Source organism: Triturus cristatus, chromosome 5_2, assembly GCF_964204655.1.
Source record: "Triturus cristatus chromosome 5_2, aTriCri1.1, whole genome shotgun sequence".
NCBI classification, from domain to species: Eukaryota; Metazoa; Chordata; class Amphibia; order Caudata; family Salamandridae; genus Triturus; species Triturus cristatus.
The window spans coordinates 955,255,707-955,281,571 of record NC_140588.1 but is presented as its reverse complement, the minus strand read 5'-3'; the positions used below and the strand labels follow the sequence as shown (position 1 = coordinate 955,281,571).

At 44.3% G+C, this 25,865-nt stretch overlaps 1 protein-coding gene and 1 long non-coding RNA gene across 3 annotated transcripts in view; one reads left to right on the top strand and one right to left on the bottom strand.

The window, feature by feature from the left end:
* LOC146829460 (SWI/SNF-related matrix-associated actin-dependent regulator of chromatin subfamily A member 1) overlaps window positions 1-25,865 on the top strand; it is a 1,967,301-nt gene that overhangs the window by 1,173,879 nt on the left and 767,557 nt on the right. For both annotated transcript variants that reach the window (XM_085608144.1, XM_085608145.1), the window contains one exon: window positions 13,531-13,683. In XM_085608144.1, the coding sequence (XP_085464270.1) occupies window positions 13,531-13,683 (153 nt within the window). The remainder of the gene's footprint in view (window positions 1-13,530; window positions 13,684-25,865) is intronic.
* The window catches only part of LOC146829461 (uncharacterized), a 200,442-nt gene that overhangs the window by 95,170 nt on the left and 79,407 nt on the right, over window positions 1-25,865 (bottom strand). The window lies entirely within an intron of this gene.

Below are 25,865 nucleotides of genomic sequence, written 5' to 3'. Positions count from 1 at the left end.
CCACTGTAAAAATGTATCAATCTGGCAGATCTACAGATAAAAGATAACCTTTAAGACATTGTCATCAATGTCACTCTCATCGACACCAATCATCGACATTAAGACCAGCGATGCTGCAGTGGAGAGGTTCAGCCCTGACATTGTCCCCCTCAAAAGAAGTGTCAATGTTAATAGATCACTTTTGCAGCTCGCTGTCAAAATCGGCTTTGAGACTAGCAGAGTCTCTATGGATGTCGACGCCAAGGATCCCTAAGGCACCCTTTTAGTCACCGCTGCTGAACACTCAATCACCGTCAACGGTAATAAGTGCAACGTTGAAAAGCCATATATCGCCCTGTACGACGTTGAATCCTTGTCTCACAAACGTGAAAATCTCTCAAGTGATACTCTCTTCTTCACCAGGGTAGTCTGCATCACCTTCTACCCATTTCACAGGATCTCAAGTATCTGCTGATCCTGTTATTTAAATGGATGAACCTCTTCATCCATTGAGGGCTGTAATACCTCCAGGGGGTCCCTTGAAAACGCACTTGGATCCATTAGTTCTCTCACCAGTCAGAAGAGAATTGAAGAGAATTGAAGGCAACCTCCATGTCTCCAATCAGAAAGTGGAAGCCTCCTTCACCTATTAAGACACCGCCACTCAGAACACACTGTAATAAAAGGGATGCATCCTATTCCCGACCCAGATCAAGATCGCCTCATACTGATTCAATGCATATCTCTAACATGGCCACCACAGTCACCATTTAGGATATCTCCATTAGATGATATTCTTACTTTTCAGGATGCTTTAATTAGAGGAGCAATTAAATTGAACATTGGAATAGACACACCGCAACCAATAGTTTCAGCCCCGAAGCCTCTTCTTAAAGGTCTGTTGGACATTTTTGAAGAAAAATGTCTTAACCCAGCAACCGTTAAAGCTGTCACTCCTATACTTCCTAAGAAATACATATCACTCCAATAAGAACCTGATTTTCTAAAAATTGATCTTAAACCTAACTCAATGATATATAAAGAGGTTAGAAGGAAGAATACTTCTGCTCAAGAATCCATGGCTCGTTCTGATAGAGAGAGCCCAAAAAATGAACACTAAAGAGAAAAAGATCCGTAGTACGGCTTCCACTCACTTAAAGAATGCCAATGTAGCAGCTCTTCTGGGGAGTATCACAAAGAGATATGGGATGTTATGAACTCTTTTGTCTCTGATCTACCATTATATAGGCAGTTTCAGGTAGTTAAAGAAGGCTGTTTAGTCTCAAACCAATGCATCAGTGCTGCAGTTAATTTGATTGAACTCTCAGCAACATAATTCTGTCATCGGATTTCATTAAGAAGATCATCTTGGCTTTGTTTATCCTCCTTAAGACCTGACTCTCAATTAAGAATTGTGAATTTACCATTCTCAGGCACATCACTCTTTGGACAACATAATGAGGAAGAAATGGTCACAGTAAAAAACAAAGCAGAAACTCTCAGAGCCCTTGGATTAGAAGAGCAGAAAAACCTTTGTTAACAATACAAGCCCAGGGACAAGCGGTATTACTATCAAAGTGTTTAAACACATAGATGGCCATACCAGCCGCAACAAGATCAGAGGCAAATGCAAAGGCAATACCAGAAGAGGTTTCAGAAAAGAAGTCCACTCTACCAAAATACTTCCATTCCAGAGGAATAAATTCCTCAAGTAACAAACAATAGAGATCTATTACCCCCTCCACTCTACCTCCCCCACTACAGTTTCCTACTACTGTTGGAGGACCAGCAACTTTTTTTTCTGGAAAAGTGAAAAAATATAAATCCAGATCGATGGGTATTAAACATCATAGAAAACGGATATTCATTTCAATTCAAACAGGTTGCACCTCCTGTTCCATCAAAACCTCTGTCAAACTGCCATCTACGGAATTTACTATACGAAACACAATTTTATTGCTGCAAAACGAGCAATAAAATAGGTCCCTTCAAGCCATCTCATTAAAGGAATATATTCAAGATATTTTCTGTTTCAAAAGAAAAGTCAACCCAAGCAATTGTGACCTATTCTAGACCTCGGTTCCTCAACAAATGTATCCCAAAAGAAATATTCAGGATGTTAGCTCTTCATCAAATCTACCTGCACATAAGAAAAGGTGATTGGTTATGTGCAATAGATTTACCGGACACATATTGTCACATTCCAGTTTGCCGTCCTCACTAAAAAATCTCTCACATTCCTGGTAGGGTACTACCACTATCAGTATGCTGTGCTCACTTTTAGTCTAAAATCAGCTCCTCTAACCTTCTCATAACGCATGGCAGTAATCGCAACTCACGTGATAAAACAAGATATTTGTTTACCCGTATCTTGACAATTCACAGATAAAGGCAGATTCCGAGTCGAAGACAAAACAAGACTTCAGAACTGCAACAAAGTCACTGACCAATGTAGGCCTTGAAATACATTTTGGCAAGTCAATAACATCACAACTGCAATGCCTAACTGTTAGACCTGGCTTTTACAGCAGGTTCATCCCCTGATTTTTGGCTTTGTGGCCTTCAGTTCCGACCTGTTTTTGTTGGTTTTATGACTCTGGGCACTTTACCGCTGCTGATCCGTGCTAAATTGCATATGCTCTCCCTGTAAATTGTTGTTATGGATTAGTAGTTCCATGATTGGCATATTTGATTTACTAGTCAGTCCCTAGTACAGTGCACGGTGTGTGCCCAGGGCCTGTAAATCAAATGCTGCTAGTGGGTCTGCAGCACTGATTGTGCCACCCACATAAGCAGCCTGTAAATGTGACTCAGATCTTCCACTGTAGTATCTGTGGGCAGTCTAGTACTCCCATGTCGAGTTGGCAAGTGCACCCACTTGCCAGGCCCTACCCTTCCCTTTTCATACATGTTAGTCACCCCTAAGGTAGGTCCAAGGTACCCCTGTGGGCAGGGTGCAGTGTATGAGAAAGGTAGGACATGCCCTGGCGTATGTGGCATGTCCTGACAATGAAATAATGGCAGTTTAGTTTTTTACTATTGCAAGGCTACCTGTTCCCATAGGATAGAATGGGGAGTTTTCTTATAACATCTTATAAACATAACTACCCCTGGGAACAAGGTTGGAAAATAAAGTTTAGTATGCCTGAACTCAGAAGGTTAAAATGCATCTTTTAATGAGGGTGATTTTTACATTCTGTGTTTGAAAATGCCACTTTTAGAAAGTAGGTATTTTCTTGCTTACCCATCCAGTGTGCCTCTGCTAGGATGTGGATTGACTCTCTGGGTTTGGAGTGTCAGGGGCTGGGGAGGTGCAGTGGCTCCCGAGAGTCTGATGAGTCCGGGCTGGGTAAATAGACCTGGGCTGTATTGAGTGTAGGGGGAGGAGATTTCCTTTCACCTGAATGGGCCTGGTCTGCCTTCCACAATGCTGTCTCCACCCCCTACCAGGAAACTGCACCAGAGAGTACAGAACTGGTTTTGACTGAGCACAGGGCTTCTCTGCTGCCAGAGAAAAAAGGATTTTGTAGTATAAATATTGGGGCCCAGACCCCAGAACTTTAGATCACTTCTTGGAATGAAGAGGAACCTTTGCCAAGGAGAAGAGCCAGGGAAGCTGAGAAGGAATACTGCCCCTGTGCTGTTTTGCTGTCTGGAGTTGGCCTGCAGTGGCTACTTGGTGCCAAGGAAAGGAAAAGGACTTTTCTGTTTGCTGTGTCCTCTGCTTGAGGAAGATTTCCAAGGGCTTAAAAAAGAGCTTGCCTCCTGCTCTGTAGTCTTAGGGACACAAAGACTTCATTTCTTCTGTCTTTCTGCATCTGGAACTGCTGGTCAGGAAACTGCAACACCGACATTGCGAGCGACGCCATAACCTGCACCAAAGCCATAAGCACCGCTCATGAAGAGCACGACACACCGCCCTGACTTGCCCAGTTGGCCCGATGCCTGCTAATGCTGTACCACATCAACTCCTAAGCCGGAGCCGAGGACACCACTCGTGACATCCACAACGCACCGTCCGGACTCGCACCGCAGCTCCGACTTCACAGATACCGGCGCTTCATCAACACGGAGCCGATAATCGACGTGGGTGACTCCCTAATCCATCGACACCGCACCATCATAAGGAACCGCCGCCTCGCCGCCACCGTGACGTCATCTCCCTGACACAGTAAGGAACCAACGTCTCACCTCCCCTGCATCGCAGTAAGGAACCGAGGCTTCACCTATCCTGGGGTCATAAGGAATAAACGCCGCCCAGTGCCAAGCATCAGCTAATTAGATGTTCAATGTATATCTCCTTGATTATGATATACACTAACTTTCTCTCATGACTCATCAGAGTTAATAGAATTAACAGACACTTTCATTAACAAGCTGCACATGCTCCCAAACCATTCAGGTTTGTTTTTTCCAGCTTTGTGAGTGAGGATAGAAGTATCTTTGATTCGCGGAGCAAGAACACTGCTGCCTGCACTTGTTGAAGTTGAGCATAAAAATATGTAGTGATAGAGGTTCACCAGTAGTGTGGAAAGAACGATGAGGACAGAACCCCCATTTGAATACATCTCCAGAGATTAAAAATGGCTCATGGCCAGATATTGATCTTTATCATTCACACAATACCATACTCCAGCTTCTTTCAAGCTTTAAGGCTTGGTGCACTAATTTATTTCATTTGGGGGTTTTCAGTTTGACATGCTAGATAATCATTATACTGAGTAAACATTGTTCCAAAACATTATATATAATAGAAAATTATTTATCACATATATACATATATGTGTGTGTAGAAAGACATTATACTTGCTGCGGCAAATTTCTAAAACAGCTTGAGGGCCCAAAAATGGATGTCCTGTAATTTGTTTCAAACTCAGCTGGGAATAAATATAAATCTCACAACCATGTATCCAATCTACATTTTGCCAGCATAAAGCATCACAGCCCACATTGTTAAAAACCTGGGAGAGAGATTGGACTTCGATCTAACTATGATTGCTCAGATCAATATTGTGGTCAGGGACTGATTTTTCTTAGCTCCAGACCATAAAGAAAAGTTTTCTTTTGTTCCCCGCTTTCCTATAGATTTGTCTATCGTCATGCATCTTTAGATTGGCAGATCTTTTCCATCTCCAAATCCAACCTTAAAATAGATACAGACAGGTGAAAAGTATTTTTCTGTTGTCCCTACCTCCTGGTGGAATTTATGCCCTTGCTGCAATGCAAGGAAGTAAACCTAACCAGATTCAGAAAAGGTCCTTAATCCTGGCTGTACTATCAATAATTGATTTTTGGTTTGTGACTCCCTGCGACTGTTTTCTGGCCCCATTGCGCCCTAATGCCTCCAGTGGACTGCAGCCCTTAGTATATCAAAATACAAATAAAAATGGATGATTTAGTGGAGGAGCCTATTTTCATAAAGCCTGGTTAAAGCACAAATCCCAAAGGTTTAACCACTTTGCTGCTAAAACTTTTCCACCCCTTGTGCTGAGCCTGTTTTTTTTATATTTGGAGCAGGTTGTGCTTAGGCCTTGTTGCAATCAAGGAAAGATCCTTTGTAGGCAGGTAGCGTTGGTATTATTATGAAGTTTAATAGGCGATAATAGTCTTAGTTACAGGTTACAGATGTGTCATATCTAGTTTATTGTATTATGCATATTTGCTGATTCTCTGTTCCTTGCTGCTCAGCCAGTATGAATGTGCTGTATGGAATGTTTGTGTGCATGGTGAAGAATGGAATACTAGGGTGCCTGTGGGATCAAGAGTGTCAGTTGGAGGATGGGCTGAGCGGCATCGAGGCTGCTCCTGGTGGGGCCAACTACAGAACTTACTAGAAGACCATCTTTAGAATTAAGTTCAATAAAACCTTTTATCTGTAACCTTACCTCGGCTACTAGACTCCTCTGTTCATCATAACATGTTTTGGAGATAATTTAGAGAAAGGACAATGCGTGGGATCACTGAAGATTTTCAGAAGGAATTTAAGGAAACTAATAATACAGAAAGAATTAAAGTGTCCTGCAGCCCCACTAGTGTCCTGCGTTATCATACAGCTCAGGCAGGACGTGGATTTGTGTTAATTTATTGATATCATTTTGCACAATGGCATGTTCTGTTTACATGGTGTGGAAACGGACTGCTTTGGCTTTTGTTTTGCTGTAACATCAGCGTACCCTTAATGCTAGTGTTATATCAGAACAAAAAATAATTAAACACTGGATGTCATAGAAACTGTTCCCTTGTGTCCTGACTGGTTTTGAAAAACAAAATGCTTCTGCTGTTGAAAACAGTCAAAATTTCAGAGACGAAGACAACCCAGTGACATCCTTCTCGCTACACAGGCAGTGCTGAGGATGTCAATGCGTCTTCCTCAGGGCAAAAAGTGTAGTAGGTTGTTCAAAAAGACATCGCCTAACCAAAGGTTTAATAGTACAAACCCCTCTTTAAAAGGACATTGTAGAATTGAGGCATCATGAGGCTCCTGCTTTCTCTACTTTGTATTGCTGGTAGAAGCCCTTGATCACAATATTGACTGGCGTGCAAATAGGAAGTTAAGAATCAAAAAGTATTTTCAAGTTCTATTTTTTTATTGAGATGGTTCTTCTGTTTTAACCAGCACTAGGGTCTAAGGTGTGGTTCTGCACAGCCACATGAAACTCTTCTTTAACCAAAGGAACATGCAGTTGAACCCAAGGGTTATCGTTGCCTGATTTGAGTTTTGTTGATGTTCATTTGGAGATTCAACTGATATCACTTTAGAATTGGGCCCAGCTAGCACACATATATGTTGAATATCAGTTAGGCTAGGGAATAGCCTTTAAGCTCTCCCCAAAATCTAATAAGGGGTGACTATTTCTTATGGATACTTCTGACCGAACTGCAGGTTCTTCACTTTTAGAATATCCCTGGGTGCCAGACTAGATCTGAAAATGTTAGTAATATTCCTCATGCATGCCAATAGGTGGTGCAGTATGACTCCGTGGTGGCTCTGTATTGAATAATAAGTGACGGAGTGGAGCTGCAAATGAACGCCAGCCTTGTGTGCTGCTGTCACTTTCTAGTCTTTTCCGTTTTCCATGCCCTGGGATTCAAGCTTCTAAACAATCGTTGGTGAGAGTGTGCTGAATGCAAACTTGGGACCTTTTTAGATGTAAAGGTGACCACTCCACAGAATGTGGGGTGGGAAAGAAGTTAGAAATCTGCGGTTGGAGTGTTCACCAGAAAACGGCGTTACCAAAGATAAATAACTTGTTCTTCTAATGGATGCTTCTAACCAAAGATACCTCTGTTTAAAAAAAAAGTAGCCTAGTAATATGTCCCAAGGTGATAGGTCTGATAAGTGACTCAGATCAAAAAGTACTGCATAAACAAGCGCACAAAATGCCTTTCCCGCTGGACCTGACTGTCGAAACAGTAGTGCTTCTTAAATGTATGCACTGACGCCATTGTTGCCGCCTAGCAGATTTCTTAAACAGTAGTGGCACCCTTGGCCTTTGTAGGGTGTGCTTGCAGGCATGCATGAGGTTGTTTCGTTTCCAGTCCATAGCAGATTTATATAAAAAGGACTATCCACCTTAACAGGCTTCTCTCTTGCACAGCTGCCTCCTTCTTTGCACCAGAGAAGCCCACAAAAGGCGTATTAATGCGATTGTCTTTTGTGCAGTCAATGTAAAAGTGTACACCCCTCTTAAGGTTAATGGAGTGTATCCTCTTTTAAGGGTGGGCAAAGCAAACAACACTAGCAACATTTCATCAGGAGGAAGGTCACTCTGTTTCACAATACTAATTTGTCCACAAAGAAGGTAGTGATGGGAGGTTCCATCGAAAGCACTTGTTGCTCACTCACACAATGTGCTGCATATTTTCTAAATGTGAGCAATATGCAGTTGAAACGTATCCACCAGAAGTTGTATGACCAATGGTAAGTAAGTTGGTCTTTATTTACACTATTGGAATTTGCTGATTATGGGTTTGTGATGTGTACCATCAAGACGTTGTTCCAAGCAGGTGATTTTATATTAACTGTATTAGAGATAAATAGTAGGCTGTATATAGGTTACATTCCAGTGCACATTTCTTAAATTCACATACCTAAGAATACCACAGGTTGAATGTTGTTCGGTTTAAAACACAGGGTGATATGACCACAGTGACACAGGTACGGAATCCAGTCTTTATGTTATATTCCCCCATTGATACACTTTTGCCTGCATTGCTACAAGCATGCAATCCCTGCTCTGCTCTTTTCATTCAACACACAGCTGTTTATGCACTTAAAAAAATGCAAACTGTTGCAAGAAAAGAGCAAGATGAGCAGTCAATTTGAAGTCTGGTAGTCCCTATAAGACTTAACAGACCAGCCTTCTTGAGGCCAAGCTGGTCCTTAGCAAACACTAGGTGGCCATTTTAAAGTCAGGCAGCAGACTTTGGAATCAACAGCACTACCATTTTTGCGATTCCTTAACTACAATCACAATTTAAGAAATTACAATTAATTGCTATTTCTTAAATTGCGAGAGACTTACAGTTTGATGCATAGCAGAAGCCCTTTTTGCTGGCGTAAACGGCCGATTTTTGTGAATCGCACTGTTTGCGCTCGCAAGAAAGGTTAATGCATGTGCCTGTATGTCTCTTACTTGTGTGCCCCTGAAAGAATGTATAATCCTTGGCAAAAGTTGTAGAGACCCAGTGAAATTTGTTGACTTCATAGAGGTTTTGGGGGTATTGTGGTTAAGGTGGGGGGGGGGGAGGGGTGAGCGTTAAAATGAAACGTTAATGACCATGAAAATCTGACTGGCAAAGACATTTAAAAGTCAATTAAAGAACTGCTTCTAGCGCAATCTGCAACCTATTAGAACTTCTGAGAAACATTGAATTCTTGTCTTAAAAAAATATAGATAAGATCGATTTATATTTACCTGCCTTTACAAGTTTCCATCTTGTACATGGTAGGTGAATATCCAACAATTCATAGTACTGCAAGCTGTTCACTGTCTTAGCGAAGATGAAAAACTACCTGTTTTGTTTAAATATCATTGTAACTGTAAAGGCCGTGGCAACAAGAACTGCAAGAAATCCTAGCTGATATATTATTAGAGGAATCAAGATAGTCAACTGCATGAGTATATCTAATATTGTGGTTCCCAAGCCAGACACTGATGGAAAGGTGCAACTATGTGTTGGCAGCAAACAGCCAAATGAGAAAGAGAACAACATTCAACAACCCACGTCAGTGCCAGGATAACTCTGAGGAATGGCAAAACAGTAATCTCCAAACTTGAGCACAAGTACTATCAGCAGCTTGACCTCCATAAAAAGTCCAGATACATCACAATACTTGCAGCAGTGATAGGATTGTATTGTTAATCTAATCTTTATTTTCCATGCTTTCTGTGATACAGCAGGAGACTGATTATAAGTTTAGGTGTTTTTTATCGCACCTGATAACGATAAACACTGGGTACATACTTATCTGGTGCAAAAAATAACACCTATTCCAAGCTTGTGGGGACAAATGGTAAATAATGTATGACTTTCCCAAATATAACGACAGTTGAGATATTTAACACATCCGATAGTTATCAGATGTATTAAATGCACCAAACTCCTAAGCACACTGGTCGAAACTGGTCAAAACCGAACACACCGCAGACACCAACTGAACAAAAACACAAACCCCATGCACCCTTCTCAACACACGCTCACTATGCGAACACACTACTGAGATTTAAGACCTTATCTCCAGCCTCACACCCGGCGTCCTCTTCCTCACTGAGACCTGGCTCAACCCCACTTCCGTGCCCGACATCTTCATCGCATTTTCAGAAAGATACAAGATCGGCCACTGCATCAACAAGCCTGCGAGAGGGATCGCCATCATACACAAGGAATCCATCCAATGCACCACCATAAATGACAACATCACCTCAGCCATGGAACACTTCAACTTCAGACTTCAAACAGACAGCAAAACCTCGATCAGGGGCTCTCTAACCGCCCGTCCTCCAGGACCACGTCCAGCCTTTGGCAACTTCATCACCGACTTCATTGGCCCTCTCACCATAGACTCCAACAGCTGCATTTTCCTCGGCACCCTCAATTTCCTTCTCGATGACCACAATAACTTCAACACTACCAACTTCCTCGACCGCATGAACAACATCGGATGCACCCAACTCACCCACGACCCTACACACACCACAGGCCACACACTAGACCCCATCTCCACCTCCAGCGACTGCATCAGGTACAGTCACACCACAGGACTCAACTGAACGGACCACTTCATCGCCCACTTCAATATCACCTGCTCACGGACCTCCGCCCCCAGTCTGACCAACACCCCCCCACAACAGCTGGAGCAAAATGTCAAAGGACAATGAATGCCCTCAGGCCCCCCACCCCATCTCCTCCCAACAACCTACACCAGATCGTGAGAAACTTCAACAAATGGATCACCAACTGCACCAACAGCGTCTCTCCCATCAGCAACAACACCCACAGAAGGTCTACCGAGTGGGCTAGCTGGTATACTGAAGAACTAAGAACCTCTAAACAACACTAGAAACTACTTGGAATGGCATATCAGCAAGGACACGACTGACAAGACTGCCTTCAAGACAGTCCTTAACCTCTACCACATACATTTGAGAATAGAAGAAAAAGGCTGAATCCTCACGCGCTGAATCAAGCTCCAATAACAGCTTAGAACTCTTCAGGAATTCTCTAACACTTCACTTGCAACAAACAACATTACCCTCACACAGGAACTCTGCGACAACCCTGCAATCTTCTTCCATGACAAGATTGTCAACATCTACAGAAACTGCAAATCCCAGCCCGAGGCCACCGACTTCTTCAAGCTTCTTCTAATAGCCACAGCAAATTCAGTGGTCCTCTTGGGCCTAATTCTGGACTTGTGGTCATGCAGCTTGTGGTTATGTTCTGCTTACTCTTCAAGCTGTCTCATTGCTTGCTTTTTGAGGAGCTTGCTGATGATGCAAGGTGTGAGGTTGTTTTGTGATTAAGCAAGCCTATTGGATTATCAAACCTGTTCTTGCATAAGGCTGCAACAATTGCATGTTTCAGGGGCACTGAAATGCTTTCTAGGTGACGGAAGGTATTGATCACAATGAGGTCTTCCTCCACAGAAGGGGGAAATTGTTTCACGTGTTCAGCAGAGCAGAGATCTATTGGACACTTGGACTTTTTAGGTGTCCACCTCTGCATTGTAACTGACCTGTTATTATAGATGCATAAGAGCTCCTTGGGTGTTTGAGTGTTTTGTAACACTGAGCTCCTTCTGCAGTATCATCTGCTGAGCCTTAGAGTTATACACAAATAGTAGGAGCTCAGTCCTGGTGTGTCAGCTTGAGAATTTATGAGCTCAGGGAGCCTTTAGAGTATTTTAGAAGGTTCTCATGATGTTTCTCTTTTATGTTTTGTTCATGTGTTGGGATGTTGAGATTGGAGGGGGGACAATAGAAACGCTCTCTGAACATTCTGCCAGAAGATCAATCAGTCACTAGACACCAAGTTGTTTTTAATGATAAGGGATGTTGTAACGCCCCATTGAAATATTAACAGGGCAAGGCCATAAGGATTAGTCTACACACTGCAACAGTGAGTGCATATCGAGTTAGACAAGCTAGTTAAGGTTGTCTGATGGGAGTGAGAGCCTGCAGGAATGTATAGTCTATGCCAAGCAACGGGTAAGAAGGGACAGCTGCCATAGCTTATGGATGTTGTTTGTCCCGGCATAGAAAGCAAGACTTTTAGGGTTAAGAATGATCTGGTATGTTGAGAATAGCCCTTGGAAGTAAAAATTCCTATGGAAAAGATGCTATCCCTAGAAATAGTCAAATTGAATGCTGGAACAGTCAGGCAGGATTCTTTTGTTAAGTTTAAGTTCTTTGTATGATAGAATTCAGTTTATAACTTTGTTCAGCGAGTGAGTGCAGTGAGCAAGACTAACCACTGGAAGGTGGGTTTCTATGGCTACTCATCCCTTAAATCAATTGACAAAACATTTGAGGAAAGATGTAGTTTATATCCCATTTTTCACGACACACTAAAATGGCATCCCTTTAAAATCTTGGTTAGTTTTGGTCTTACAATGTACCATGATATTCAGTGATGATGGGAACAAGGAGAGGACATACTGTCAGCACAGGGCCCAGAGATACGCAGTGGGGAAACATTTAGTCTTCATAGCTTCTACAGGACCTATGTTATATATTAAAAAAGGAATAGGTTACAATACTTGCGCCCTTGATTAATAATGCCACATCATGGCCTAGGCCACCCCGTTAGTGGGGTATTTGCTCCTGTGCAATATGCTGTGCAGCACTGCCCAGTCTGACAGTAGTAGCTCTTTCAATAGATTTGTTTACCTGTAGTTGCTACATTGTTTTCTGAGGGTGATCTGAACAGCATTCCATTGCCTGCATTATGGTGCCATGTTAAATCAGTGAGTAATTCTTGGCTGTGACCAGCAGTGACAGTGAAGCTATCCTGACCTCAACAGTGGCAAGTCCACAGAGCAGGGGAGTGGGGCAGTACTACATTCCGGACTCCAGGGCTAGTCTAGGCGGGGCACATCTAGGAATGCCTGTCAGCATAAAAAAATCTGTCAATCAAAACAACATTGGCAGGCTAGAGAGTGACAGTGGAGGGAAGCCAACAAACTTTAAAAACGGGTTGCTGTTACCGGGCCACTGCATCAATTTAGGCCCTAGGATGGCCATGGAGAAAGCTGGGGATCCGAGACCCAAAAGACGTTCATAGGCCTCTGGAGAAAGGGGGTAGACTGGTGTGCTTACCAGGAAAAACTGATCTATGAAGCAAGGGCCTGTCCCCAAAACATGATAAGATTTAGGGTGGATGGTTGGCATATCATGGATTGTTGATGTGATCTTTTTGTTGGTTATACATGTTGACATTATGTTCCATGCTCTGCCACGAGTAATGGAAATTGTACTTGCTTGTTGGTGGTTGCCGCTGATCACAGTTAAAACTAATAACATTTGGTTATTAAAAAAAATGGCCACTGTGCCTTCAGATCAGTTTATTCTGCCGATAATCTGACCACCATCTTTTCCACTCACTCCTTTTGGTCAGGCACAAACTCTACGCTTTGCGTAACTTCCAGGCTTGTATTTTGCCTTCTGCATTCCAAAGAGATGGTGCATGTAGTTCTCTAAGCAGCTCTTATAGCTATTTGTTTTGAGAGATCCTTTCACAGTTTTTTTTTATGGGTTTTAAATTTTAATGTTTTAATGCAGTCACATTTTTACCTCAGGCATGGAATTCATTATGAATTCTAGAAAATGTGATATTATGGATTTTTTGCAACTCTTGGATCTGCGTATATAGATATAATACATTGTATTCTGTTTCAGATATTTTGTATCTTCTTCAAATTTAATTGTCCCAAATTCTAAATTGAGCAACTTAATGTGATATGTGCTGGTATTATTAGAAATCTGTGAACGTTTTGAAATACTAATTATGTTTGTGTGCTTTTATTTTGCCCTATTTTCTTATTTTCAGAAAGCAATTGAAACCTTTAATGCTCCAGACAGCACCAAATTCATATTTATGCTAAGCACACGAGCTGGAGGACTTGGAATTAATTTGGCAACTGCTGATGTGGTGATATTATACGATTCTGACTGGAATCCTCAGGTGGATCTGCAAGCCATGGTCAGTATTCTCAAATTTAGTATCGTAGTGTCTAACTTTTGATTTTACATTAATAATGAACATAAATAGGCAGATTTATATGTTGGTGGATGGATTGTACTCCATCAGGGCCACAGAGCAAATTACTCCATTGCCCAGACGGGTTACCCAACTGCCAATTTTAGAAATGTCTGTAAGCCCAGCAAACATTTCTACCATTCACAGGAACTGCCATCAAGGCAGTTCTTGTGAATGTATTGGAACTTTGCCGTAAGGCTCCATCAAACAAAGCTCCAAAGTGGGTTTTCATTTTTGAAAATGAAAAAATGCAAAGCAGTCTTCGTGATGGTAATCATCTCCCGTGGCGAGGGGGGCATTTTTTGTTTTTACTACCCCTTATCACCAAGGTTTACCTGGCAGTGACAGGCTGTAAAAAAAGTTTATATGTCTGCCCATCTAAATTGGCTGGCAGAAATGTTGCCAATTCGCTGGGTGCTCCTACTCTGTTGGGCCTTTGGAGAACTCTGGCCATGGTGTTGTGTAGTTCCTATAAATTTATATAGGACCTTGTGTCACTTGTGCTCACTTTGTCTCAGAGAGATACCCAGTACATACGTTGGGGACGTTTCCAATAAGCATTTATTGAACCAGCGTCTTTTTAGTGTAAAATATATGTGCTGCAACAACCATGACAGAAACAGATATAAATGCTAATAAGCACCAACAGAGTAAATGGATGATAGGTTTCTACCATAGTGCTAAAACAATGAATATATGCTGGCATATAAATTCATGATTGTAATAATGCGTACTACTATGATGCAGACCCAAACTAGATGTACCTAAATGTACCTCGCATGTATGTACGTGTATAGCCAAGAATCCCCCCAAGGATATAATCAACCCCATTACCTGGTGTCAGAGAAAGAAGGACCCCTTGGTCTCGTGGTGGACACCCCGCGAGGAATGTCAGACCAATGCGTGCAGGGATGTCTGCGTGCAGGAACCTCAGCGTCTCGCGTCAGTGTGTCAGCATGGAAGTCTTTCTCCTCTGCCTGCCCCAGCAAAGATACGCTGTTTATATACCCAAAAGGTACCCTCAGGGGTTCTACCTTGCTGGGTCATGTCAGCCAAGGATGACGAAAGGGAAGACCCTTATACATAGTTATTATGTAGAAGATGGTAGTCCTGCTGTAATTCTGAGAATCCTTATGCATAATACATGAGGATAGCTTTCGGAGAAAACCACACAACATTTATGCAGTACCTAACTAGCCAAAAGGTTTCACAACACCGTTATGTAGAACAGTAGCACAGTAAATGTAAGTGAAAGGTTAGGTGACTACCCAAGCCTATATTAGGTACATTACGAATCACAACACCCACTCCTCATCCGACCGGACGGCATACTTAAAAGGGAATGTCCTTCTAATGAATCATAAAACATTGTGAAAAATATTCACAAAAAAATAATGTAGAAGTTTGTAAAAAACTACTAAAAACTATGTACGTCTGCTGTATATGTCAAAAGACCTTTAAGTCCTTTAAAATACGATCATATATAGTTTGAAAGCCATGGTGTTCAGTAATAGTAAAAAAGAAAGAAAAATACATTTTTGTTTAAAATTCCAATTTTGGTTGTTTTGGAAAAAGGCCAAATTCTTCCCAGCACACAGAGAGCCAAATGCTTATGTGTCCTGTGTGGGAGACGCAACCTCAATGCTGCTTGCCTTCGCAAACAATAATCCCTGTAACACTTCACAGATTTGGTCAATCAAGTAAAGATGTTCTTCTTCAGTTCCCACAGCCGATGCTGGGGAAGCATTTGAAACATCCAAAACCTGTGTGCCTGTAATGGAGCCGGTATCCAATCCAACAGGAGCTGAAGCATCCTGTGGTGGCTCGAAGAATGCTGAAATCAACATGGGAATACGCTGAGGACCACTGTACTACGTGGGCCGTTAACGGGTCCAGCAATACATCCACGTCCGGGGGTGCAACTGATGGGAGTGTTAGAGGTCCAACATGCATTCTTGTCCGCAAAGCAAGCAGCGGAGAACAGGCAAAACACTGTCAATCCAGATTGGTCGCTATTATAGGAACCAAGACTCGCTTAGCTCCAGAAGTCGAGGTGTGCCTAGATGGAGTACCATTCGATCACGGCAGTGTCGCCCCAAGAGTGTTTTCTCCATTTCCTTGGTTACTGGAACATTCATTGCATAGCAGAAAATTAAAATCAAGATACCCACTACCAGTAGCAGGATTAGCGGAAGCCCTCCAAAAATGCTTCCAAATACAAAGACTGTCTGAAAGGTGCTAAACAGTGCAGGACCTGTGGTCTTAAATAGGTGTACTATACCCTTTTTATCAGACTTGTTAAAGATACGCTGTACCATATCTCCGAAGTGGAAAGGACAATTTGTTTGTACCAGCGCCTGTATCTCAGCTGAGGGCCTTGCAACCTGAAGAGCAAAAGTCTCCCGGGCTGATGTTCAGGGCACATCCTTCTGTAAGAGCATGGCTTTCATTCGACTCAGAGAATCAAATTGTATAAAGGAAACATATAACGAAGGCCATAACGGCCCCTTCCTGACTGTGTGGGTTGGTGGAAACAATACTTGCATACAACAGGTAACCCTGGAACTTACTGTGACTAGATATGCGATGCCTGGAAGCATCCCACAACAACCTTTATCATTCAGCATTAAGTAACTCCCATTTCAGAGCAGCCTGAACACTCGATTAATCTTTGCAGCTGGGGAACCATTTAAATGACAAGATAAGTTTGCAACTGAACTGTTACAGACCCTGTGAAGCATAATATCCTGGCAAAGTAGAGATTCACTTAATGAAGTCTCGCAGTCTCTACTGCTCAGAACCACTTCAGTGTCCCCATTCCTGCATCTAAAGCTGTACGGTAATTTCCAAGAGTCATGGATGAAGTTATGTTATGTTATGTTATATGGTTCTTATAGAGCGCTTATCACCACTGGTCTCTAAGCGCTAAACAGGCGACCAACAAACATCGTGCCGCCTCCCAACCATCTGCCAACTCCAATTAGACCGAAGATGTTACTGTACCAAACAAAAATGTCTTCAATTTTTTCCTGAAGGAAAGAAGGTTAAATTCTTCCTTCAGGCTAGAAGGAAGGTCATTCCAGAGTTGAGGAATGAGCACTGAGAGAGCACTGCCTCCTTTAGTTTTTAGATTGAATCTGGGTTGAACCAGATTTGGGACAGACCCAGAGCGTAGGGACCTAACGGGAACATACTTCCTTAGGCGCTGTTTGACATATTCCGGGGCATTGCCAAAAAGTGCTTTATGGGCCATACAGAGGCCTTTGAAATGGACCCTAAGCTTCACTGGAAGCCAATGCAGTTTGCGAAGGAGAGTGGATGCATGTGCACTTCTGGGAAGAGAAAAGACCAGTCTGGCAGCGTCGTTTTGCACGACTTGCAGTTTCCTCATCAGCTTCTGTGACAGGCCCAGGTACAGAGCGTTGCCATAATCTAGCCTCGAGATGACAGTTGCTGAGACAATAGTCTGCAGCGTGGAGGCAGAGAGAATGGCAGTAAGTTTACGCAGCTGCCGCATCACGGCAGTACAGGAACCTACCACAGCCGACACTTGGGGGGCCATAGTGAGAGCCGCATCGATCTTTAGGCCAAGACTCTTCACTACCGTCCCAGGGCTGGGGGTTTTGCCGAGTTCTGGGGGCCAGTACAGATCATCCCAGGGATTGGCTATGTTGGTCACCACCAAAACCTCCGTTTTATCTGCATTAACTTTAAGGAAGTTGTTAGTCATCCAGTTGACCGTGAATTTCAGAAGATCTCTGACTGATTCCTGGGCCTCTGGTGTATCACCCAGCTGGACCAGTAACTGCGTGTCGTCTGCGTAGTTAAAGACCTCACAGTTCTTACGCGTGAGTTCCTCAATCAGGGGTTGCAGATAGATATTAAACAGTGCTTACTAATTGCTTCATATCTGCCTACCTGGTGGTGTTCTAGGCAATATTGAAATTGGAAAGTCGTTACTGGCAATGTTATAGGGCCATGAATTAGCCATTCTGTGGATGATGACTTTGCCACGGTGAAAGGTAATTGGTCTAATTTCTCAATGTGCAGCATTGTATATTTTGCATCTCTTTGTGCCATTCTTGTCTGTCTCTCTGATAGATTATATGCGGAGAATAGAGACGTACTATTAATATATCGCCAGGGCACATAACCAGAGCACAATGATTGTAGCGTCCAGCTTAATATTAGAATGGATCGTAACTGCGACTGCCCGTGTTGTAAGATGGACAGATCCTGTTCCATTATACCTATAGCAGAAGATGCAATTTTGCCCAGTGAATACATCCTGGATGTCAGTATGGTTATACCATTGTCGACCACAGCCAAAGCCTGTTCTAGGTTAACTCTTTCAATTTCACACAACCTCTCTGCAGCTTCCTGTTGGGAGATTTTCCAAACTTCGTTGTAAATGACGTATAAGAAGCGTTTAGGACATGGATTTCGGGGACCTAGTAAAAAATCCCTAAGTTCCATGTCATCTGAAAGTAAGGACAAGTGTTGTTTCACCTGTGACAGTGTCGAGGTTCTTTGCCATTCTAGGCACAACTCCCCAACACTGTGTAATGTCACCATCCCCAGTTGTTCTCATTATACATAGCGTAAGTCGGGCCTATGGATACTAAACCCTTTGGTGGTACCCTTGAATCTTGACTGACACCTATTTGAGTCGATAGGCCAAACCAACCATCCCTTCCAATTGGGGTCTGTCGAATTGTATGAAACGCCATGCATGATGTCATCCAGTGTACCCTCACCATTTTCTGTATAGTTTTGCCATCCCTCAAAATGTGAAAGCGAGGGAATTCGAGGTGTGTTCAAGTCTTTAATCTTGGCTAACCCAAGACAGGAAGTCTGTTGCACAGTGTTGTTCAGGAAGATAATCTGTTGCGGTATGATGCATGCTCTAAATAGGGCCTCAGTTCCCTGAACCTGCCATTCCTTAGTACCCCAGACTGATTTTATGTCTATAGTGTCGTTCCATAAGTCTAAACCCTGTTCAGACAGTTGGGCAATAAAGTTTATCTGTTTTGTGTTACTAAGCATATTTGTTTTGCGGAGGTAGGTGTAAGCTTATAATAATATGAGCATGGATCTGATGTATTAAACCCCAAAAAATAAGCAAACATTTGTGCAAACATTTGTGAACTACCTTTTGGTGGTGTTGGACAATGTTCCCATTGGTAGTATGTTTAAACATTATGTGGTGCGCTTGTTTTATGAAGAAAATGATTACCATAGTGTTGGTAACAATACACAGCGTCAAAATCAGATGAATCATGAAACATTTCATATATTCTAAATCAGACAGCATACTATTCATAGTTTCAAAATCCCAATCATCAGAGTATGTGCTGGAGATGATAATATCATTTAAGAAATTTTAAATACATGTGGTATTTTCAAAAGTTCAGTGGAACCAAATACATCCTATGAAACTCTGTCCCAAACTATTCAGTCAGGAACTGGAACTGCTGTAATGTTCACATAGAACAGGTCTCTCTGATCATGATGATATGACATATGAGGTTTCAGTACCAAGTTCACATGTGATACTGCGGAGCGCATGTGAAGAGGCGTTCCCTTCCTCATAGCGACTGCAGAGCCATGTATGACTTTTTTGCAACCACAATTGCGGTCGCAACACTTGCAAGTTACCGCCCTCTTCAAGAGAGTGGTAATGAAGTTGCAAATTGGAAGGGGTCCCCAGGGGGACACCTTCCTCTTTGTGACTGGCTCCCAAAATATTTTTTAAGGGTAGGCAGTTTTCTTTAAGGAAAACGGGCTGCATTTAATTTAAAAAAGCTGCTTTATTTAAAAGCAATCCCAGATATGGGGGTCTGCTGAGCCCAGCAGGCCACCATCCCTGGGAGAGCCTGTCATTCCCAATGGGCTCACAAATTGCGAGAGGCTCAATAATATTCATGAGCCTCGCACTTTGCGACCCCATTGGGAATCGCAAACAGTGTTAAAAACACTGTTGTGCATGCAAAATAGTGCCTCGCAAATTGTGAGTTGCAAAAGACTCGCAATTTGTGAGGTGCTATTTTGCCCGTCATACATCTGGCCCTGTGTCTTCGTAATGCTAGGATGGAACTTGCCATCCCGCATACATCCTTTTACAATCACACAAGCTGTGCTGTATTGCTATTTACTACCCATGGCAGGCTGAGCAGAACCGCCAGTGTAAATAATGTATTCATACTAATCTAGAGGCATTATTTAATTTGGGAGAGGATATTCTTGTTCGCATTGCAGGAATACTTGTGTTTTTAATATAGAATCAAATTTGCAGTCTACATCTGTTGCAGTAAGAGAATTCGCCCATTGTATCCATCGCGGATGTAGTGCTTTGGCGATAGGAACGCTTGCCTTTGTAACAGCCTCTAAGGCCAGTCCTGGAGTTACAACAATTATGTTTCCCCTGAGCCAGTGCTCTTTCTCTCACTGCTGCACTCTGTACTGCTATGAGACTTTTTTCTGTAGAAGCAAAATGCATTTCAGCGTTTGTTTACAAATGTGATTTGTATGCTATGGGTACCGTTTTGCCTTCATTGAAGGTTAGGTAAATGTACTCTGATAGACCCGCAATTACACGGATTACCGAATTTGTGATATTTACACGTGTGTGTAGGTGTTTGGAAGCTTGTAAGGAACAAAGGATATCTGTGTGTTCCTGTGTCCAATGTCGAATTGAAAAATCAGGTCTGATTAAATTGTAGAAAGGTTTTACTTTTTTCTGCGTAATTCAGAATGTATGTTCTGCCAAAATGTAGGAATCCCAATATAGATTGTAAATTATTCCGAGTTTTTGGAGGTTGGAGCAGCACACACTTTTCTAAAAAGTTGTCTGCTAGGCTTTTCCCTTCACTTGATAACTCCAAAAAATAGGACATTGAGGCGGGCTATTTTCGATATTTTAAAGTTGAATTTGTATCCCTCAGAGATGAATCCTAAAAGTATGTTGCTCACCCTGGTCAAATGATCCTGTAAATCATCATCTGTCAGATAAATATCATCTACATAGGACAATGCCTCTTCATCAAAAGTTTGAAGTAACTCTGTTACTCTTGCTGAAAACAACCCAAGGCTATTCTTATACCGTTGGGGCAATCAACAGAATTGACGTTGAGAGCGTAGGGCTGAGAATGCGGTCAAATATCTGCTCTAAAGTGCTATATTTTGCATTTTGAATCTTCCATTTGAGATATCTAATGTTGTTTTGTATTTTTTCTGCACAATGTTATTCATCAATGCGGCACTGTGTGCATTCTGTACTGCAAATGTCTTTGTGCAAGTGTTCAAATACCTATAGTGTAAAACTAAACAATATGAATTATCAGGTTTCATTACGGGAAACAAAGGATTGTTCATTGAAGTGGTGCAGTTCTCTATTACACCCTGGTATTCAAGCTGATTTACGATCTCCCTGACTTGTTTTATTGGGACTGTCTTTGTAAAGTTGGAGTCGTTTTTACTGGAATTACATGGTGAGGTGACGCAGCATCCCACCAAACATGATTGCTATTTAATGAAAGAGCTAATGCTACTGCCCACTCCTGCACGTATGAATATTGTAGTGATTTGGGAACGAGGTCAGAGAAAGCTGGTAAAATTACTGTTTCTTCCTTTGGGCAATCCATAACGATTTCAGGCGGCCAATCTTTTATAGCCAAAAGGATGTCATAGCCATAAGTCAGGTTCTCCCAAAAGAGACCTTTAATTTTTCTCGGTTTGTCCACCTCCATTTGGAGTGTTATTTCGTATAACGGTTTGTTGGACATTTACCTTAGTATACGGTGTCTCCACCGTGATATATTCATTCAACGACTCTTTAACCAGAAATTGCATAAGGTTCTGGCGAGCTATTGTTACTTTTGCTGCACTGTCTAGCATCGACAGAGCCCATTCCCCATTCAGAAGTCGAGTCCTCAGCGGACTGGGCATTTCATATTTTAGGGCCAGCTACTTTCTTCTTTTTAAATTGAGGTTTTGATTTAGTTTTATCTTCTATTTTGATATTATAGTATTATAGTCTGAAGTGCGATGTATGTATCTGGACTTTGTTCATTCTTCTGATCTGTCCTCTGACCGTCCTTCCCTCTCATAGTTTTTTGATGAACCCTGAAAAGAGCGAGAGGAACGTGCATCAGTATCCTGATACCTGTCAGGTTTTTCAATGTTATCACAATTCCTAAGGTTGTACCTCCTTTCGGAGGGCTCCTGCTGAGGTGACCCACCCCTTGATTGTGATCTATTCTCTCTATACTTTTGCTGTTTATTATCCCATTTCTTTTTGGAAGAATTAGGTACTGTTTTGGTGGTATCCTTTTCAGGTCCACCCATTAGTTGAGGTTTTGTTGCTCTAGTTCCCAAATTATCTCTACTTAATTCAGCATATGTATCTGCGATAATTTTAGGTAATTCACGTTCCTGTTGTGCAGGAGTAAGATCCTTCAGGCGTTGGCGTATCGCCACCGCTGCTGCCTCCCCTTTTATGTTTGCCAACATAATCGTGTATACCTGGGCAAAAGTTCCTAACATTTTCATCCCTAAGTTCAGAGCAGGTTCTGCTCCATTCTCATTCTGTATCTGTCTCAAAACATCTTATATGACTGCTATTGAGGGGATGTCATGAGTTCTGGTATAGATGGCAGCGAAAACTGTACCCCAGTAGGTACAGTGCTCTATCGGAGGAACTATCCCCATTGGTAAGCAGATTGTTAGCATTCTGTGTTTTTCTCGAAGGCTTGTGTTTGGAAACACTGCCTCTAACTGTCTGATTTTCTGAGCTATCCAGAATGGCATTTGCTCACGTTTAGTGGTCATTCTTCCCATAACAGCGTTTGTGGGGTAATTTTAGTTGCAGTTACTTATATTTGTCCTGCTGGTGTAACCCTTGTCGGTTGAAGTGTGAGTGTTCTCATAATGAACGGTGTTAGGTTTCTGTACAGTTTTTTACTTCTTTGTGTAGTGGACGCAAGTCTGCTACCCACATTGTGTCGATGTCTAGGTTGCGGCGTGTAAGCCGCTAGGACCAGCCAAGTCACTCCATCTCTCCTGAGTGGACCGAGTCTTACTTTATCTGTTGTGTGTGGAAGGGCACCTTTAAACCAGTTTCTGTGCTTCGACCCCTGACCCTGCTTGCAGGCCAGGTCGCTCCCCTCCTGCCGCACAGCTCCACCTGTTTGCCAGCACCTCCCCCCAGCTGCCTGCTCCCAAAGTGAGTTCGATCCTGCTGTCCCCCTGACTGTTTGCTGACTGTGTGCTGTGCCCCGTTGTTAGTTTCACTGTCTCTCTGTTTTTTGGCTTCTGTACTGTTGCGCCCTCGTTTGTAGTTCTGTATTCTGCTTCGTTGTGCCCTCGTTTTGCCCTGCGCCCAGCTCGTTCCCCCCAGCCCCCCTTTTCTCTTCTGTATCCCTCGCTCCTTCCCGCCGCTGCTCCCCTGCGGCCCGCCCCCTTTCATTCCATTCGCCGCCCTGCTCCCGCCTCCCAGCTGCTCCTCCCTCCCTCACCGACTTGAATGGCGCCGGTGGCAGGCCAGAGGCAGGCCCGTCTGCGCCTGGACCGCGCTCAGCGCCAGACCCCCTGGATCCCGCGAACACCACAATGCCAGACTCTAATACAACGCCAGCACTCTCCACGCACTCAACGCCGGCCGAGACCACAGCTGCTTCCTGGCCGCCCCGAAACGCACCCACAGACCATTCTCCTGCCGCACCTGCAGCTTCACCTGCGACAGAGCCACCAAACCACCAAGGTCCGGACCCAACCACCTCCGCTGCATACTTCTAAACATGCGCTCCGCACGCAAACACGCCGTCGAGCTCTGGGACCTGCTCGACACCTCCACCCCAGACGTTGCCTTCCTGACCGAGACCTGGTGGAACGAATCCTTGACCCCCGACATTGCCACAAGATCCCCCGCAGGGACCGCACCAACGGAATCGGAGGAGGAATAGCCATTGTCCACAAGTCCACCCTCAAGGTCTCCACCCACTCAAACGACACCCTCAGCACCGCTGAACACCTGCACTTCCGGATCCACACCGACCCCAACACGACCCTCCGAGGGACCCTCGTCTACAAACTCCCCTGGTCCCCGGGCACAGTTCAGCAACTCCATCATCGACCTCGCCAGCACGCACGCCATCGCCTCCACGGACTACATCCTCCTCGGGGTCCTGAACTTCCACCTCGAGAACAACGACACCAACTCCGCCACCCTGATCGACAACCTCGGCCTCAAACAACTCGTCACCGCTCCCACCCACGCCGCCGGACACACGCTCGACCCCATCTTCTCCACCTGCGCCCACGTCTCCTTCGACCACACCACCGAACTCCACTGGACCGACCACCGCTGCATCCACTTCACCTACAAGAAACCCACCACGCACCCAACAGCTGCCCCGCCGCTGCTAGAGCAGTCACCGAAGACCAGCTGACCACCACCCTCGCCCAGAACCCACCCACCGACGCCACCGACCCAGACGCCGCCGCCTGCAACCTCAGACAATGGCTCAACGACTGCGCCAACACCCTCGCCCCCTCAAGAAACCCTCCAACAGCCGCACCTGCAAGAAACCCACCTGGTTCACCGAAGAGCTCCAGACCTCCAAACGAGCCTGCCGGAAACTGGAGAAGAAATGGCTCCACGAACAGACACCGGACAGCCACGCAGCCCACAAGGACGCCACCCGCAGACATCACAACCTCATCAGATTAGCTAAGAGATCCTCCTTCAAAGGCCACCTGGATAACAACGCACACGACAGCAAAGAACTCTTCAGCATCGTAAAGGAACTCTCCAACCCCAGCAACGACATCCCGCCCTCACAAGAACTGTGCGACTCACTGGCCGCCTTCTTCCACCGCAAGATCGTCAGACCCCTGCCCACACCACATATTCAACAAAGCAGATGCAACCATCGCACCCCAACTACGGAAGGTTAACAACACCTCCTTCGAGACAGCTACATTCCCGGAAAGCTGGAAGCACGCCGAAATCAACGCCCTTCTCAAGAAGCCCAAGGCGGACCCCAAAGACCTCAAGAACTTCCGGCCCAATCTCCCGACTCCCGTTCCCAGTGAAGGTCATCAAGAAAATCGTCAACACGCAACTGTCCAGCTACCTCGACGACAACAACATCCTAGATCCGTCCCAGTCCGGATTCAGAAGAAACCACAGCACACAGACGACATCAGGCTCCAACTAGACAACGGCGAAACATCAGCCCTCAACCTCCTGGAATTGTCAGCCGCCTTCGACACGGTCTGCCACCGCACACTAAAGACACGCCTCCAAGAAGCCGGAATCCAAGAGAAGGCCCTGGACTGGACCACGTCCTTCCTCTCCGGCAGAACCCAGAGCGTCCGCCTCCCACCCTTCTGATCCGAAGCCACCGACATCATCTGCGGCGTACCCCAAGGATCATCCCTCAGCCCGATGCTGTTCAACGTCTACATGGCCCCCCTCACACACGTCACCCACCAGCACAACCTCAACATCATCTCCTATGCCGACGACACCCAGCTCATCCTCTCCCTCACCAAGGACCCACACACCGCCAAAACCAACCTCCATGAGGGAATGAAGGCCGTCACCAAATGGATGAGGAGCAGCCGACTAAAACTGAACTCGGACAAGACGGAGGTCCTCATCCTCGGACCCACCTCCTCAGCCTGGGACGACTCCTGGTGGCCGACCACGCTGGGAACAGCACCAACATCCACCAACCACGCACACAACATAGGAATCATCCTCGACTCCTCCCTCTCCATGTCGAAGCAGGTCAACGCCGTCTCCTCCTCCTGCTACAACACCCTCCGCATGCTCCGCAAGATCTACAAGTGGATCCCTACCGAAACAAGAAGAACGGCGACACAGGCCCTCGTCAGCAGCAGGCTGGACTATGGCAACACACTCTATGCAGGAATCCTGGCCAAACACCACCGACGACTGCAACGCATCCAAAACACCTCCGCCCGACTGATCCTCAACGTCCCTCACCGCAGCCACATCACCCCCTACCTGAGATACCTACACTGGCTCCCCGTCAACAAGAGGATCACCTTCAAGCTCCTCACCCACGCACACAAAGCACTCCACAACACCGGACCAG